We start from the raw sequence: 20,193 nt of genomic DNA on the forward strand, positions 1-20,193 counted from the left end.
GCTACAAACAAATCACCCTGTAGAGAGATCAGCTAGAAGTAGTCACCTTGTAGAGAGTTCAGCTATAAAGAAACCACCATGTAGAGAATTCAGCTGCAAACAAACACCCTGTAGAGAACTCAGCTACAAACAAATCGCCCTGTAGAAAGATCACGCTAGAAGAAGTTACCTTGTAGGGATTTCAGCTACAAACAAATCACCCTGTAGAGAGTTCAGCTACAAAGAAACCATTCTGTAAAGAGCTCAGCTGCAAACAAATCACTTGTACAGAATTCAGCTACAAACAAATCACCCTGTAGAGAGATCAGCTAGAAGAAATTACCTTGTAGATAGTTCAGCTACAAACAAATCACCCTGTAGAAAGATCAGTTAGAAGAAGTTACCTTGGAGAAAGTTCAGCTACAAAGAAACCATTTTGTAAGGAACTCAGCTGCAAACAAATCACCTGTACAGAATTCAACTACGAACAAATCACCCTGTAGAGAGATCAGCTATAAGAAGTTACCTTGTAGATAGTTCAGCTACAAACAAATCTCCCTGTAGAGAGATCAGCTAGAAGAAATTATGTTGTAGAGAGTTCAGCTACAAAGAAACCACCATGTAGAGAGTTCAGCTGCAAAGAAATCACCCTGTAGAAAATTCTGCCAGAAACAAATTGCCCTGTAGAAAGATCAGTTAGAAGAAGTTACCTTTTAGAGAGTTCAGCTACAAAGAAACCATTCTGTAAAGAGCTCAGCTGCAAGCAAATCACCTATACAGAATCCAGCTACAAACACATCACCCTGTAGAGAGATCAGCTAGAAGAAGTTACTTTGTAGATCGTTCAGCTACAAACAATTCACCCTGTAGAGAGAGCAATTAGAAGAAGTCACCTTGTAGAGTGTTCAGTTACAAAGAAACCACCATGGAGATTTCTGTAATCAATATAATATTATGTGACCGGATTTGCGAAAAGGGGTCTTCCACACACATCCAATTCCGTAACCGTTGGAGACCATAACTCAGTATTCAAGTACCATATTAACTTGACAATTTCACCATGTATTCAGCTATAGTGGTGCTCACCACTGTCCAAAATTCAAGGCAATAGCTCTTTCCAATCTGAAGTTATCAATTGTCAAAGTTGGCAAATTGGATGTGTGTGGAAGACCCCTTTTCGCAAATCCAGTCACATATGTATTATACAGTATATATAATTTGTACATTTACTGATAAAATATTTAAAGTACATCTACTTCATCTTTTCTTCTTCCTGTAGTAAAGAAAAAAACATAGGTTGAAAAAGTCCCAAAGCTGGCCATAGGCCGGCTTTGGGGTATACAAATACAAAAAGAAATGAAATCTAATCCAAAACAGCCAAGCTGTAAAAAAAGTGTGCGGCCCTCAGAAAGGCTATGGTGAAAAAAGATGTGAAATCCAAGGTGGTGGCCAAGAAATGGCTGTGATGGTAGGTTAATGGTAAAAATTTTAATAACGACAATTCAGGTGAATTTTTGTGCCGCTTCACAAAATTTACCTAAATTGTCATTATTAAAATTTTTACCATTAACCTACCATCACAGCCATTTCTTGGCCGCCACCTTGGATTTCACATCTTTTTTCACCATAGCCTTTCTGAGGGCCGCACACTTTTTTTACAGCTTGGCTGTTTTGGATTAGATATTCTCTACCCTAAGCTATGGTTGTCTATATGGTACAGTAGAGTAAATAATCATAAACTACGATAGTAGTGTATAGTGGGGACCACAAAGGAGTAGGCATGGCCCACGAAATAATATCACCCAAAAAACAGCCTCAGTTTCCTCTAATGATGATCAGGTAGTATTGGGTAGGTGAAACTAAGTCCAAACAAGCTTTCAGATTGACTCAAAACGCTTTCAACAAGTTGCTACGGAATAATAATGATTTATTTAATGGGATTTTCTACTGACTGAGTAAGTAAGTAAGTAACTGACTGACTGATGCCTTCAGACAAGCGTAACTCAATAAAAAGGCTAAGGCTATGGGCTCACTATTTGACGTCACTTCAGCCCGACAGGTGCCTTTTGGCATACCACAGTACATACAATGCATTCTTCATGGACTCACCAATGTCCTCCTTTGTGACATCTTTGCTGACATTAAAAAGTGTCGATTTGGCGATAGCACGTGATGGCTTCCCTTCGTAACAGAAATCATCCGTATTTGTCACAGTGGCTATTTTGATATCAGAGGTGCTTTTCAAACAGTTCTTGATTCATACTGCTGTGTAACGGGTTGAACATAGCCGACAATGAAGCATAATGGATACTTAACTTTTCAGACGATAATTGATATAATTGGGGCGCATGGCACCATTTCTTTCTTTCGGTATGCGTAAATTTCAGGAGTGCTTTTCGAACAGTTCTTGATTCGAAATGCTGCGTAATGGGTTGAACATAGCTAACAATGAAGCATAATGGATACTTCACTTTTCAGACGATAATTGGGGTGCACGGCGCCATTTCAGATGCGGTATGTGTAGGTTCACCAGTCATAATTATATTATTTGTTAACAAACAAGTACACAGAAAAATTTGGAATTTTCAACTAGAGTAGGGACCATAACACATTGATAAAAAGTACTGAAACAAGTTGGAGTAGTCCATGATATTAATTCACAGTAAAACAATAAGAAGTGTTATATCCCTACTGTACTCAAGGAAATGCACAGTAGGGATATAACACTTCTTATTGTTTTACTGTGATTTAACATCGTGCACTACTCCAGCTTGTTTCAGTACTTTTTATTGATGTGCTATGGTCCCTACTCTAGTTGAAAATTCCAAATTTTTCTGTGTACTTGTTGTTAGTAATTAAGTGCCTGCACTTATTGATTGAAATTAGTGACTTTTTTTTGGTCTTCAACTTAAAGCTAGGCTGAAGTTGCAATTCTAGAGTCGTACTCTCCTTTCAAAAAGTCTGGATCCGCCCCTGACAATTATTGAAAACTTCCTCAATCTGAAACATGAAACCCCCCTGAAAGTTTCTAGATCCGCCACTGGTTAGTCGTACTGGCAAAGTCCTCTGTTTTTGTTGTTGCTGTTTATTAGGTTCGCACTGCATTAATTTGAATTAATCCAACCTATGGCTTCAAAGAGAGGTAATCCTGAGCATGATTCAACACCTAAAGATCACAGACATAAATGGAAGAAGAATGGAGTAAGTGATGATCCATCCCCAATCTATGCTCAAATATCATTGTTGAATGTAATCCAGATAAAGGCATCAATGGATTCTCCTTACTTATGTCCACACTGCAACATTAGCCAGCAAACAAGGGTAGCTAATTGAAGACCTTAAGATCAACACTCATGTCTTTTCTAATACTCTAAAAGTGAGTTCTTATCCTACACCTGTTGTCTGGAACAATCAGTTGAACTTGAGCAAATGAGAAACAAATGTACCGGCCAGCACAGAAAATCGAGCAGCATGTACTAAATAAATTATTAGTAGGAAGCCACTAATGCACTATTGTGAGTAAATTAACACCTTGGCATTGTCAGCAAAAAGAATTGGGTACAAAAAGGAAAGTCCATGATGCGTGTATTGTAAATACTGCGGTTGGTGAAAAGGCACATCTTGGGATGAAGTGACATCAAACAGTGAAGAAATCAAGCCTGTAGCTATATCCATTGTCAAGTTATGCTTGGCTGAAGGCATCCGTTAGTCAGAATAAGATTCTGTTGAATAGAATATTCCATAAAAACTTTTTGGAAGGGTTTGGGATTGATCTGAAGACATTTATTCCTGTAGTCGCACACCCCTGGCTAATTTGAGATACTCTAGTTTCACTACTTTTTATCGCTTGAATCCCTACTTCATTTTTACATTGATAATTTTGATGTACTAGTTCTATTCTAATAGTGTGTGTGTGATAACTTTTGATTGTTGAAAATAAGAGACTTTTCACTGTTGCATGTCTTCGGTAATCTTGGCAGCATGGGATGAGTATGTGAACTGTATTTTTATGCTCCATTTTAATAGTGATTGTTACTAGGGTGTGATAACTGCGATTGAAGACTTCAGACTGTCATACGTCTTTGGTCTGCTCCACAGCTTGAAGTGAGTATCAACTGTATTTTGTCATTATTTCGTTTGTGACCGGTCAGAGGTATAGCTTTGGAGGCTTCCATAAAATGTGACTTCATTAATTCTGTGAGAGATCTTTTCTTTAATCCTAAATATTTCATCATTACAAACTTTCTTGCTAACTGGATAACTTTCGTAAACTGTGCGTGTGCACTCTTTGTAGTGTTTGTGTTAGTTGTATACATCATTAATTATAGTTACTGGACTAAATAAACGGGTGTATATATGTTTACGGAAATGGGAATATGAGAGGTGGACCGCACAGAAATCCTGCAATATCGGCGTATAGGTGGGTGTTGAAAGTTGATGGAGCAGTGCTAATATGATAAGTTTGGCGGGTGTAGCTAGATGTGGATAAGTCTGTGTAGGATGTCTCACAACATATGTCAGGCGGAGCCAGTCTCGTATACATGGAAGATTCCGCAAAGATACTGGCTTAATCGCTCTGACGGTGCTCGTCGAGGGGTCCACAACTTCCTTCAAATCTTGTATATACAGCCCTCTTTGAAATCTTGTTGTCGCGAGCTGCACGACAATTAACGACCCGGTTCACTTATTGATACTTTATAAACAAGCTACTACAATACAGAGCTGCAATTTTTATTTGTACAATAACTTTGAGATCCCTTTTACAAGAATAAGTCACTATAAATTCAGCTACTATCCTAGATCTATCCGTGATTTGAATAACCTACCCATTGACATTATAGAATCTCAATCTCTCGAAGTATTTTTAGGTAAATTATAATTTAATCTTATTTTGTGATTTATAACCTCCTTGAATATATCAGTTATAACTGTACTTTTCAGTAGTCATAATCATAACTAACTCACTTACTGAGCAACGGCCTTCAGCTAACTAAAAACTGGTTCAACAAGTTGTACAAGTTACGTAACATAAATACATGTAATTAGTTTATCGCGTGACCCACGACACTCCCCAGGAGGGACATCATCATTATCAGGGTCAAGCCACAGCTTCAGCATACTTCTTGCTGCAATGGCTGCATTAAAAGTCGGCTGGCTTGTCCTTGGTGTACACAAGTAATCTGGAGTATCACTCTCATTATCATTCAAGTCCATCTTATGGGGTGTCTCATCAATATCAATATCACTACCACTATTCAGTTTAGTGTCAGTATCCTTGTTCTTCATGTTAGATACATCAGTGTCAATAGTTGTTTCATCTGGGCATTCGATTGGGTATTAGGCTTGAGTCTATTAAGCTCCAAAATTTGACTATTGTGCTTTTTGCCATTTTTTTCCTATTATGCTTGTTTTTATGCTTTTCAGAAATGCATTATGCTTTTATTGTGTGTTTTTTTCTTTGTGCAGAGAAGTTCTTCATATGATACAATTTAAAATTAATGAAGAAGTGTCAATTCAGCTGCAACATACAAATAAAGCAATAGCTTGAAATTGGGATATGTTACAGAGTTAGTAGGCATATTAGAGCAGGGGTGCATATCTATAGTTCCTCAAAAGCTATAAGGATTTTGTCTACTATTTTTGTAGCTTTGTATGCAAATGATTATGCATGGTTTCTGATTGACTCACTGATTGATCTTCTGAGTCGTAGCAATTGGTATTCACAGGACAGCAACTGCTCAGTATAATATTATGCAACTTGCATTTGCAGCACCATGCCAAGAACATATTAGCCTCCGGTGACAAACAGTTAAATGGTTTTCATTCTCTCTGTTGCATGCGTTGACTGTTCTATTAGAGTGTTTGACTGACTGTTCTATTAGAGAATCTTGATCATTTTGAAATATTTTCCTGGTTTGATATTAACTCCAGTCTCACTACAGGCCTGCAGAGACTCCACTATTTGCAATGTCCAGACATTCAGTAGCTATACTGACGCACCACTAACTTTACTATCATCAGGGCTTCTATTGTATTGTCTTCCAATCGAGTTTCCGATAATCATAATCATCTATCACATTTTATTCAAAATCAGACGATGAGATGCTTTATATAATACCAAATACAACAATCGAAGCTCAGCTAAACTGCTTTGCCATGCCTTGGTACTAGTTGGCACATGACTACATGTGTCTTATAAAACTCAAACCCACCATGAAAAGCATTCATTACGTCCAGTGCAAACTTGTAGTAGCTAAGACAGTAGTGGATTTTTCGACTTATTGTCATGAATCATTTCACCATCCAAAATAGTTTGGCCATTGACTTTGTGACTGTTATAGCAGAGTTATACTTAGCGTGGCAGAAATTTGCTCATTATTCTCTTAATTATGCTCCATTATGCCAGCATTGTGCTTTATGCTTTTCATCCCCTATTACGCCAAAAATTATGTTGGCATAATCGACGCAAAGGTACAACATACTGTGTTTGGTGTAACATTAACCTTTGCTGATCTAATTTTCTGGTCCTTTCCCTTTATAACTTCAACAATTCTACCAACTCTCCGATGTCCATGAGGTAATTCTCCTTTACTAACACAAAATCACCTATTTTAGCAAGAGTTGGTATACATGTTCTTTGACCCTTCAATGGCAGCTGTGATTTTTCTCTTAGACTTAAGAAGTATTCATTTCTCTATAAACTCCAAGACTGGTTTAGACTATTCTGTCATTTCTTCCAAGTTTGCAATAGTGCTTGTGAAGATTTTGCTTTCTTAGTAACCTCAAACTCTGGGTCAGGATCATCCAATACATTGGGAAAGATGTGTTGTGAATGGAACGACAGAAAATTTGATGGTGTGAGTATAACACTACAATTGATGTCCTCATCCACATAATATACTAGTGGGCGGGAGTTCACCACTGCTTCTGTTTCTGTTAAAATTGTGACTAACTGCTTTTCTGTCAAACATTGACTTCCAAGGATTTTCCTCAGAGCTCTTTTAGTTAAACCCATCAATCGCTCACAAAAACCTCCCACCCATTGGGCCAACTCAACGATAAATTTCCATTCAATACCTTGATTGGAAAGGAAGTCATCAATACAATCTGATGTTTGAAACTTAGCTTTACTTAACATTTGTTTAGCTGCCTAAAATTGTTTTGCATTGTCAGAAATTATTTGTCGTGGAACACCATAGCGAGCCATGAAACGACATAAGCACAAAAGAAATTCATCAGCAGACATATTTTCTACTAGTTCTAAATGTATAGCACTTACCACCATGCAGGTAAACAAACACTGCTTGATATAAAGTGGCCCAAAGTAATCTAGCCCTGTGTATTCAAATGGTAGAGCTTCTACAACTCGTTTCTTGGGCCAGGGTGGCATGTTTGGGTTTCTATAAGCGGTTCCTTCCCACTGACAACAGACTCTACATTGTTTCAATAGCTTTTTAACAGTTGACCAGCCATGTGGAATCCAGTATTCCAACCTAAGTTGGGCTAAGGTTTGAGAAACTCCAGCATGAAACACTCTATTGTGACAGTCTTCAATCACAAGTCTGGTGTAGTGCTCATCCTTTGGCAGCAGTTTAGGACATTTCATTGCTTGATTCAAGCTAGTGGCATTTTCATACGTTCCATGGTATCACAGCAGACCGGTGTCATCCTTTTGAAAGTTCAACTGATTTCTTAAATTGCCCTTACTTCCTCAAAGTATGTCTGGGTAGCACTTGTACTGGATTTAAAGATCCCATACCAACCTTGCTTTCTGTAATTCCTTGACTGTTAGAGGATCAGAATAAGATTCTCCTTTCCTCAGATTATTCACAAACCTTAGAACCCAAGCTGTGACTCTTACGAGCTTAAACAATGAGGAACAATGGCTCTCATTAATATCTGATAGATCTAACAGTTGTGGAATTTCTCATGAGAGATCCTCCCTAGACAAAAGAATAGCCTAAAACATTACGATATTGCCCTTTATTTCACTGTCAACATCACCAGTCTTGCACTCTGGGATCTTGAAAACTGGCCACTGTTTTTTGAGTTTTTTTTTAACCATGTGGGACCCATCCACCAGATAGATGATGTTAGTTCTTTGGGAGACTTTCCTCTAGTGGCCAAGTCAGCAGGATTGTCTTCTGATGAAACATGTTTAAAGGTTACTTCTTCCAGTGGTTTGATTTCTTTCACCCTACTGGTCACAAATGCTGACAGTGGCTTCTTGGACTGGAGCCAATGTAACACACACATAGAATCAGTGAAAACAATTGTATTGGTTATCTGCAAGTGAAGACAAATTTGAGGGCATGTACTCCAATGAGAACTCTCCAATCTAGGAATTGTCATTTTCTGTGGAGTTAACCTAGTCTTCAAAAAGATCAGGTCTACTTTACATGAGCTAGAAAATGACTGGTGCAAGTAAATAACTGTGGCATATGCTTTTGTTGAAGCATCACAAAAACAAACAAGACTGTACACAACTGGTTTCTCTTTAGTGATAAAAATATATCTAAGTAGGTGACATAAAGGAATGTCCTTTAGTGCTTCAATAACCTGTAACCACATCTTTAGGTGCTTTTCATTCACCTTTGCATCCCATTCATACTTCTCCATCCATAGGGTCTTCATAAATAGATTGGCATCAAGAACCGTTGAGAAATAATAGCCAAGTGGATCAAAGACAGAAGAAATCACTTGCAGTACTTTCCTCTTGGTCCAAACGCAGCTATCATTACTAATAGAAGGGCCAGGTACTGATAAAGTATCATTGATCAAATCCCAGTTGATACCTAGGACTTTGTGTTCAAACTTTCCAGCTTGGTCTTCGTATGGAAAAAATCCATAAACTCCTTAGAATTAGAAGCCCATTATCTGAGGTTCACAGATGCTGCTGCAAACAGGCTCTTGGCTTCAACATAGAGATCCTTAGCTTGACTGGGTGTGCTAACTCCTGTTATAGCACTGTCAACATAGATGTCTTTCTGAAGTTTCTTAGCAACAGGTAAACCACTTTGTTCTAGATGGTAATTAATGGTAGTTGCCAAAAGGAACGGACTGGAGATTACACCAAATGGCACTCGACGGAAACGATAAATCTGTAAATTGTTTTCTACATCTGTCTTTGTGGAATCTTGTAGCCAAAGAAATCTTGTGGCATCTCTGTCTTAAACGTGAAGCCCCACATTCAGAAAGGCCTTCTCGATATCTCCAACCACGCCAATTGGAGAAAGCCTGGATTTGATCAACAGTTCATACAAACTAGGCAATATTACAGGACCCCTGTACAAACACTCGTTTAGACTCTTGTTATGTTTCTTAGTTTTTGCAGAAGCATCGTACACTATCCTCACCTTCGTGGTGTTCTTTGCTGGAGTAATCACCGGGTAATGGAGGATTTAGTGCTTGATCAAGCCTTCAGTTGATGTACTAGTGACCTTCTCGATGACGCCACAATTAAGTTGATACTGTATTATCTCATTATACTGCTTGAACAGCTCAGGGGTCTTGATCAATTTTTCACTGTTGATCTCAGTCATCCAACTGCCAGCTGATAGTTCTGTGGCAGGTCTGGAGTACTCTCTCTCTCCATGACCAAGTACTTCCCATCAGCAAACATTACAGTATTAGTAAAGTTCTTAATAGCAATTTCACTATTTTGTGATGGCGAGTCAGTAATGCCTATTGACTTCAGGTTCCAGAAATCTTCCAGGGAGGGCTTAGAGGAGATGGAAGGATCTATGCTTGTCAGCATATGAGCAGTACGCTTGATGCCATTCGGGACAGATCCTACAGTGCTAACTAGTAAACTAGATTCATTGTTATTAACAGCTGGTTGTTCAATTCTCTCACTAAGGATCCAACCAAGCGTAGAGTGAAACAAGCACAGACCACCACCTAAATCCATCTTCCTTACAATTCAAAATAGTAGTCATTATCAATGAGCATTTCAATGCTAGATGACTCTGCATGACATGGTAAAGAATCAGTTAGCTTCCCATCAACAAATTCTCTTTCAAGAATTCTATGTCTTCCTCTTTCAGAGGGACATGTTTTATCTTCCCATAATGTTAGGGACCACTGTGATGTTCATTGGCATAGCACTACCATCTTTGAGAAGCAAGCTTAAGCTTCCTTGCTTACAGTTAATGCTCTTGGGTTTGTTTAAACCAAAGGTGACAACTGACAGCTTCTCAGTTTGGTCCAAAGTCAACTGAAGTCCTTTAGCTAGACTCTCTGTAATGTGTGACCTCTGGCTACCTGAGTCAAGGATAAGATGCACTGATACTAATGAATTATCTTTTGTGTTCCTTACAATTACAGTTGCAGTTTGCATCAATACCTGGTTGGTACTGGCTACCATAGCACCTTCAGGCTTGGGACTTTCAGCACTGATAATTTGTGGACTACGGGGTTGCTGGAATAATGTGCTACAAAGGCTTCTGTGATGACTCCCCTTCTTTCCACAATGAGCACAGGCTCTATCAGCTTTGCAGTGCTTCAAAACGTGGCCATTCTTTAAACAGTTGAAACAGCACCTTCAGTTTCTCTTTCCTGGCTTGCAGTGTGCTATACTTGGAGCATTTATCAGACAGGTGAGGTTCAGCACAGTAAATACAACGAGGCTGGTAATATTGAGTCCCTTTCCGTGGACTGTTACCTTTGTTTTGACCATTCCCAGCTAACAGTCCTCCTGTTGTAGACTTCAATTTTTGCTGACCTCCATGGTTGGAGTTAGAACTAGTTGGTGCGTCATGATCAGATGATTCACTACCTGCCATTTCCATGGCTGAAATGTGTCTCCTCAGCAACATACGTGACTTAGCAATAGTCCACTCTTCATCCTCCAGCTTCTGCGTGTATTGGTAATGAACTTTCTGAGGAAGCTTCTCAAGTATTAAGGCAACGAAGTGCCAATGGTTGATGTACTCACCAATTGCCTGTAGGCTCCTCAAATAGCATTCAATGGTGTCATAGTAGTGCCTTAATTGTGCAACGTGATTTTTTTGCAGGTGGCAGATGTGATAAACTGTGATAATGTGCATCAACAATAATCTGTGATCTTCTGCAAAACATCAACCACAGCCTTGTAGTTATCATTGGATAACTGGTATCCTGCAATTGCCTCTAAAGCCTCTCCCCTTAACTTTGATTATAGGTAGTTGAATTTGTCAACTGGCGCGCAGTCTGCCTTATCTACTGATGCTTCAAATGCAACCCAGAACTCTTGCCACTTCAATACTTCTCCTTTAAAGGGGGCTATATTAAGCTTGGGTGGCTTTATTGCTGCCATTGATGGCTGTGACCAGATTCTGATTCTATATAGGGATCTTCAATACATATCGATACGGCAATATATCGATACAGCAAATAAGTATCACGATACAATACTGTACTTAGAAAATATTGATATATCGAAGTTTTCTAGTATAAACAGTTAGTGATTTCTCTATTGCTGTAACAGTGATCTAGATACTCAAAAAGAAAGCCTCTCTATTTACCTGTGCTTTAAAATGCAACGTTGCAAGAAGCCATACAAATGCATGTGTATTAGTGGAGCTGTTAACGCCTGTTATGGCTAAAATATTCTTACCCGGGTCTTCTAAATGGTTACACTTCAAGTATAAAGAACTGCACCACTAAGCAGTAAACAATCTGCTGATACTAGCCATCTTGACAACTCATCAAAATGCGGAGTAATCCGGACAAGCCTTTGTGGGAGCATGCATTAAAATGTCTAATTGTCTGGGTGGTGTACTAGAGACAGGTATCCAGGTAGAGATGTACTTTCATACTAAACACACTAGCTATTTGTCATACTGTAGTTTATCATCACTCACTGAATAAACTAAGAAATTTGTATACACAGTGAAAGTAGAATCAGTGTTGGCTCTTTAAGGTACAGATAAATTGGATATTGTTACAACTATTAGCTAATATGCCAGTCATAACTAGTTATGACCACTTCATTATAGTATCGTGATACAGTATCGTATCGAACAGTTTATTGATGGTGATACGCAATACACAAAATGTACTGTACCGCAGAACACTAATTCTATATGCTTCCTGTTGATGGTGATTGTAGTTGTCTAACTTGCTCTTGCACTTATTGCAGTCTTTCTTCTAATTTCTGACTTTGTTTTGACTGAGTCGATCTACACTTTCTTTCTACTTCTCCCTTAAGTATTCTCAGTTGTGACATTTTCCATCAGTAAACTCCCCATCTGCATCTAGGGTACTTTGAAATTCCACTGCTGATGAGGTATCCTCACTCTGCTCAAGTGCATCTGCCAACTTCTCATTAGCCGCCTCCAAGCATGCCAAATTGGTTTTGTGATATAAAATTACTGTGCTAATTGATACCAAGTATCTATCAACCTTTCTTTTTTCATTCAGCTCTAAGTCTCTCTGTAACAGTGAGTTTGCTTCCACTTCTTCTTTAGTCAATGCAGTCCTTGCCCTCGTTCTGCTGCTCTTCAAACTACTTATTGCCGGCATGGTAGGTCAGCTCGGTGGGCGTAGCTACTTGACTAACTTCGAACCTAGTTAACAAAACGGACAGTAAAGAACACGTTTAGCAAAGTGGTTCAGTAGCTTGCCTTAACTGGTACCGTTAAATTTAATTTCACCACGGTACCACAGCTTATTCGCATCAGGTTCCAAATTCTTCAGTCGGCAAGGCGTGTTTATGCGAGTTGTTTGTGATTTATTTGCTCTCTCTCCTCCTTCCTACCTTCTACACAAAGTTGTCGTTTCTCGTTCTGATTCATTGATTTTAAGTTGGATTGTTCTTGTTGTTTCTTATGCCAACTCTTGGTCGTTGTTGCTTATTTCTTCTACTATATGAAGTTTAAGACCTTAAACTAAGTTAATGTGGGTAGGGCTGCAGTTCAACAGTAATCCATCAGATGAGTGAGTCAGTGTCGCTAATTGCAATTATCACGAGCATACGTGTGTGCGCTTATTGGAATTATACATGTGATAAGTAGCACCATGTGTCATAGCAGTGACGTGGAGTGAAGACAGCTTGTAATCTACACATGTGATAAGTAGCACCACATGTCATAGCAGTGGTGTGGAGTGAAGATGGCAGCCAGGAAGAGCCAGTCTGGAAACGCACTAACATACTTCAAATCTGGTGAGCCCATTCCATGGAGCTATGTCTGTTTTATGAAGTGTGAATACATGCCCATGCGAGTGCGCATGGGACAATGATTGGTACATTGGTAGGCCTCTAAAGCACTGTGTAAATTAAAGCTGTGACTGAGGTTGTCGCGAGCAAACTAGTAAATAGCCACTCGTGCACGTATCTCGGTAGTGCAATAAGGTGAAAAAGCCACCATTCACCCTCCTCTCCCCCTCAGGCTAGTTAAAACACTGGAAAGCAACAGATTTTCGTTGTACAGCTGCAGTGTAAACGTGCTACGAGAAGCCACAAATGTGCGCCTGGTTGATTTTAGTATTCAGGGCTTACCATCAGCACAACAAACATGTGCAGCATTAGGTCAGTCTCGAGAAGTTCCATGGGAGACACATGTGAACAAAACATGAAATCACTAGCCATTTTTTAACCAGTTATCACAGCTATCTGAACTAATATTAGCAGGGTATCTAATGAAATATTTGTTGGGACTTTGTTGTGTATGGTGTTAATACAGGCCACATCCTCATAGGCAACCAACCATAGCTAAAGCCAGTGGCTTTAAAATTTTCAAGTCGTCCTGAGTGCAATTTAAAGCAACAACTCTACAGTACATTAGGTTAAGCTGGCTATTTATCACATTTCTGTTCTGGATTTTTGCTAGCAACCAATAAACAAAACAACAAAAATGCTGTACCAAAGGATATACTTCTAACTATTAAGCAGATTTCTTCTGCTCAAGGTGCTATCTGGAATGTACTGAGTTGTATAAGTGAGCGTGGTATCGTCTGGAATGTCCTGAGTGTATAGGGAAGTACAATAATACAATTGTGCAATCATGGAATGTGTTGAGTGTGAGCATGACATAATGATATGTGTGGAGAATGTGCTGAGTGTATGCGTGTATTTGGTGGTCGCCATGCATGCATAAGATACTGTTTGCTTGTTAAAGAACCTGGGGAAGAGCTGGTATAGTGTTCTCTCCTAATTTGTTGCTGCAAATTTCGAGGTACCCCAATAGTATGAAAACCAGCTACTGTTACTGTCTACTCAGTGTTCAATATGTAACGTCTTTTATATGATTGTACAGACAAACATGTGGTGTGGTCAGCCATTGATGCACGAGGGTGAGTAGTTAACATATGTAGTGTTTATTGGGAGCTTATTTGGTATAGATCATAATGTAAAGGTTTTTCAATCCGGTTATATTGTAGTTGTTGTGACCGGTCGGAAATGCCAGTATGCCAACCACATTACTATACCTTATCTTGTGTAGGCTTATACCACTCTCCCAATCGCAGAAGTATTGATAACCAAGAAATACATGTTAGTATGCTGATTAAAAAAAATGCCAGTACTGTTCATATTGAGTGCTATGCGGCTTAGTGGGAGAGCATTTGTGATTGATAATTTCCATGTTACTGGTCGGAAAATGACAGTATGGCAGGTTGTTATTATTTTTTTATCTCTGCTACTGCACAAACACATTACTATACCCTATTTATGTGAGTTGTTTGTGATTTCTTTGCTCTCTCTCCTCCCTCCTACACAAAGTTGTCATTTTTCGTTCTGATTCATTGATTTTAAGTTGGATTGTTCTTGTTGTTTCTTATGCCAACTCTTGGTCATTGTTGCTTATTTCCTCTACTATTCACTGCTGGCTAAGTGTTTGGTGGTCATTGTTTGACGATGCCCAAAGGCAAGGACAAGTCACGTAGTTTCCGAACCAAGGACAAACCTTATTCTAGATCCACGCAGGATAACGTTCGTCCTGCCAGCAACAACACGGAAGAACCTTCAGTCTGTTCCGTCTGTGAGCAAACAGTGAAAGAGCCCTTGGAATACGGCAAGGACCCAGGTGACGAAGCATTGTTCTTAGGGACCCGCCGATTATGTTGGCATAATTTTGAGCATAATAGGTACCTAAAAGCATTGAGCATAATGCCAGCATAATAGGTTAAATATTTGTACGATAGTGTAAACTCTTGCTGGAAAAATGACAATTGCAAAATAAGATCGATATACTCTAATAGAGCAGTCAGTAACTCTAATAGAACAATCATCAATCTGACTGTTCTATTAGAGTATATCGATCTTGTCTCTTACATGCAGGCATGCAGCAAGAATTTATTATTTGTGTTCCAGCCACTCATTTTTTTCTTTCTATATAGTGTTAAACTAGTGGCAAAACATATGAACTAAGGCATGAACATTGAGCATAATCGAGCATAATAGGTAAATATTGAGCATTAATTTAAGCATAATAGGTGAATTTTTGAGCAGTGCAGCATAGCATAATAGGTAAAATTATGAGCATAATCGGCGGGTCCCTAATTGTTCTGTGAAGGTAAATGCAGAGCTTGGTATCACAGGAAATGTGTGGGACTCTCAAAGTGTGAATATGACTGCGCAAGTGAGTCTGATAACCCATGTTATTGTTTGTTTTGTCTGCAACCATTTTACAATAACGTCATCACGGAGCTAAAAGATCAGATTAGCACACTTACTTCCAAACTCAACCAGTCCCCAGTAGCAGCAGATTACCAACCATCATCCAACTTGTCCTCCAGCAACAATACACCACCTGCTGCACTTCCTCTTAACTCAGGTGCAAATACACCTGCAGTTAGTACCAAGCAGGACTCAGCCAGAAAATTCAATGTTGTCTTGTTTGGTATTAAAGAGTGCTCCAAAGGTACCAAAAAGATGGAAAGAAATATATTAGATCTAAACAATGCAACTGATATCCTCATGGACCTGGATAATTCTGTTCATTCTCACTCTATTAGAGACACCATAAGGTTTGGAAAGTACAAACTCTCAGGGCGTCCTAGATCTATGCTGGTCACTCTCAATAGGTCATCCAAAGTCAACTCCATCCTTTAAAAGAGATCCCAGGCTAAGTTACCTCATGTGATCAAACCTGATCTTTCACGTGATGAAAGAGTCACACTTGTTAAAAGTCCATTGGTCTTTTGATTCAAGCTAACACCCCTAAGTCTGATATCAAAATTCGAGGAAATAAAATTCATGTCAAAGGAAAACTTCATGGCCAAGGAGACTCTAATTTACCCTCAACTATCAGTAACAACTTACCTGCTAAGAACAATATGGATACTTCATCTGCTGCTGCTAACTCCTCATCATGACACAGCCTACTAGGGCCAAAAGTCTGTGTTTAAAATTGCAGGAGCTTGGCAAAAAAATTACCTCCTTTTCAAAGTTTTGTTTATGCAACTGATCTTTAAATCATTTGCTTATCTGAAACTTGGCTGTCTAGTTCCAATACAGATCTTGAAATTTTACCTCAGGCTTACTCAATTTATAGAAAAGACAGAAGCTCACGTGGTGGAGGCATTATGCTGATAATCAGTGACAAACTACCTAGCAAACAGATTCCAGGTAACCTTGAAGTAGTAAATGTTTCTGTTTCCTTCAATGATTTTGATGTAACTTTCTGCATGGTGTATGCACCTCCAAATGCCATGGCTGACTATCATAAAGACCTTTCTGATTACTTAACTACATTTGCTTCCCTGCCAAACCCACTCTTTATCCTCGGTGACTTCAACCTGCCTGACATAAACTGGGCAACTCTAACTGATAGTACTCTGATCTCTCTTCAATACAGCAATAGCTGTTCAGATGGTAGGATCTAATTTTTGGACTGGACCGGACTTCCATGCTAAAATACAGAGTGATAGACCCAACCACACGTGATCTAGTACACCAAGGATCATGTGATTAGCAAAGCATGTGCCATTGATTATTCGTTTGACACTTTCACCTGGGAACACGTGGCTGTTACTTCCCCCTGGCTATGTCTGGATGAGGTAAAACCGGGACGGGGACAGGATACGGAAACAGTGAAAATGGATACTAGGGACAGGGAAATTATTATTGTTTACTGAGCAATCAGCCCTGCTGGTGTGCTCAGAAATGAAGGGCTACAGTCAGGACTCCCTAGTATCTACATGCAGAGTGGCAGTGGATGGATAATACCTGCTTAAGGATGGTTTCTGTCATAACTTTCTGAATGGTTCAGTTCCAGAAATGGTAAAACAAGATCAAGATACCTTAATACAACAGTCACCCTAATAGAGCAGTCACTCTAATCCTAATGCAAAATGATAATAGGGAGTTTAATACTTCCCAAGGATCATTCCCCAAGCCTTTGTAGATTTAAATTCACTGAATGCACCATCTCTTGCACACTAAAGCATGCCTTCCATTCTACATAATCATGGCTGTGTATTTACGCCCTGGCATTACATAAGCCTGGGTTGAAATGTTATCAAAAGATGTTTTGCTACTTTTAAATGTAAATTATGTGTAAACAAGGGCACAAGGTTGAAAGATCCAAACACTAGTGAAAAGTATATTCATGAAATCCCAATGAAAATAACACCCGTTCTACTGTGAAAAGTCGGGCCAAATGGTCTGGGAAATTATCCTTGGGAAGCATTAAAATTAAACTCCCTATTAACATTCGTTAGGGCTAAGGTGACTGCTCTATTAAGGTGACTGCTCTACTAGAGTGACTGTTCTATTAGGGTATCTCGATATTGTTTTATCAGTTTCTGGAAACCACTCAGAAACCATCCTTTTGCACTGTCACTCTGCATGTAGTTAGTAGGGATTACTGACTGTAGCCCTTCATTTCACTATCCCTAGTATCCACTTTCACTGTTTTCATCCTGTGTCCCTGTCCCGGTTTTACCCATCTTGGTCCCCGTCCCGGTTTTACCCCACCCCATTATGTCAAGTTATTTATTCATTTATTTATTGATTAGCAAAATCCATCAAGGGTACAATGCTAAAGTACAAAAATCATGTAAGTGATTGACTAGTTATAACTAGATAAATAATCTTTATAAGAATCTAGGCATTTGAAGCAGGCATTTATCAATACTTTTAAATAGGTGATATGACTGGTTTTCCCAGACTGGGTCGCAAATGTCCTTCAACCTACCTGTACAATAGCTGTGTACATGCATATACAGTATACATACACAAAATTACTTTACCAACTTACAGTGCAACTTCCTAAATCAACACCTTCTAGTGGAAGATTATCAACTGATGGAGGGTCAGTATAAAACAGTATGGTTGGAATCTGAAATATAGCCACTACCAGGATCAACACTATAACTAATAGTGCGGGCAAGTAAGCCTTTTGAATGGTGCTAACTTTCTTCTTTGACTCAGCCCCAATTGTTGGTATCTGTTGAACATCGCAATCAGATTTACGTGCTTCTTTAAAATCATCATGACTAGCCTCACAATTGCTATTCCCATGGGTACTGAATTCTGACATCTCCATTATACTACTGCTGTCAGTTGATAGATGTAGTCACTGCATGAAACTGTGTACATCAAAGAGTAAATCAAGTGATGCCATACAATTTGAAATGTGTTATAGATGGGTTCATGCTTCTTGTAAGGGTAAACCCAACAAGAAGTATAATTATTTAACCAGGTAGTAGCAGATATCCCTAATCTAATCAAAAACAGCCAAGCTGTAAAAAAAGGAGTGCGGCCCTTGAAAAGGCTATGGTGAAAAAAGATGTGAAATCCAAGGTGGTGGCCAAGAAATGGCTGTAATGGTAGGTTAATGGTAAAAATTTTAATAATGACAATTCAGGTGAATTTGGTGCCGCTTGGTCAATTGGCACAAAATTCACCTGAATTGTTGTTATTAAAATTTTTACCATTAACCTACCATCACAGCCATTTCTTGGCCGCCACCTTGGATTTCACATCTTTTTTCACCATAGCCTTTTCAAGGGCCGCACTCCTTTTTTTACAGCTTGGCTGTTTTTGATTAGATTTTACTTCTTTTTGTATTTGTATACCCCAAAGCCGGCCTATGGCCAGCTTTGGGGCTTTTTAACCTATATATTTTTCTTTACCACAGGAAAAAGAAAAGGATGAAGCAGATTTTATAAATACTTTAACTCATTCTGATTTTATCAGTAAATGTACAAATTATATATATATAATGCATATATCAAGAGTTCATTATATTATGAACTCTTGCATATATTTATTACATGTCAATTAATCCCCACAGGATAATTTGCAGCTGATCTCTCTATTGGGTGACTTGAAATGTAGCTGAACTCTCTACAGGGTGATCTACTTGTACGTAGATGAACTCTTTACAGGATTCTCTCTACAGGGTGACTTGACTCTAGCTGAACTCTCTGCAGGGTTATCTGTTTGTAGTTGAATTCTCTACGGGGTGATTTGTTTGCAGCTGAACTCTCTACAAGGTAACTTCTTCTAGCTGATCTGTCTACAGGGTAACTTGTTTCTAGCTGGTCTCTCTACAGAGATTTATTTGTAGCTGAATTCTCTACAGGGTGATTTGTTTGCAGCTGAACTCTCTACATGGTGGTTGCTTTGTAGCTGAACTCTCTAAAAGGTGACTTCTTATAGCTGAACTCTCTACAGGGTGATCTTTTCATAGCTGAACTCTCTACAGGATGATTTGTTTGCAGCTGAACTCTCTACATGATGATTTCTTTGTAGCTGAACTCTCTACAGGGTGATTTGTTTGTAGCTGAAATCCCTACAGGTGATTTGTTTGTAGCTGAACTCTCTACAAGGTGATACTTCTAGGTGATCTCTCTACAGGATGACTTGTTTCTAACTGAACTCTCAACAGGGTGATCTGTTCATAGCTGAACTTTCTACTGGGTGATTTGTTTGCAACTGAATTATCTACATGGTGGTTTCTTTGTAGCTGAACTCTCTACAAGGTAACTTCTTCTAGCTGAACTCTCTACAGGGTGACTTGTTTCTAGCTGATCTCTCTACAGGGTGATCTGTTCATAGCTGAACTTTCTACAGGGTGATTTGTTTGCAGCTGAACTCTCTGCATAGTAGTTTCTTTGCAGCTGAACTCTCTACAATGTGACTTCTTCTAGCTGAACTCTCTACAAGGCGACTTCTTCTAGCTAATCTTTCTACAGGTGATTTGTTTGTAGCTGAGTTCTCTACAGGGTGTTTATTTGCAGCTGAACTCTCTACATGGTAGTTTCTTAGTAACTGAACTCTCTACA

General features: G+C 39.0%; 1 protein-coding gene across 3 annotated transcripts in view; it reads right to left on the bottom strand.

Annotated features, from left to right (window-relative positions):
• LOC136258102 (uncharacterized) overlaps positions 1-20,193 on the bottom strand; it is a 139,514-nt gene that overhangs the window by 81,192 nt on the left and 38,129 nt on the right. For 2 of the 3 annotated variants that reach the window (XM_066051413.1, XM_066051407.1), the window contains exon 2: positions 18,162-18,492. The exons of the other annotated variant lie outside the window; for it this stretch is intronic. In XM_066051413.1, coding sequence (XP_065907485.1) covers positions 18,162-18,449 — 288 coding nt within the window. In that variant the 5' untranslated portion in view covers positions 18,450-18,492. The remainder of the gene's footprint in view (positions 1-18,161; positions 18,493-20,193) is intronic. 3 annotated transcript variants of the gene reach the window in all.

The sequence above is a fragment of the Dysidea avara genome, chromosome 1 (genome assembly GCF_963678975.1).
Source record: "Dysidea avara chromosome 1, odDysAvar1.4, whole genome shotgun sequence".
Lineage (NCBI taxonomy): Eukaryota > Metazoa > Porifera > Demospongiae > Dictyoceratida > Dysideidae > Dysidea > Dysidea avara.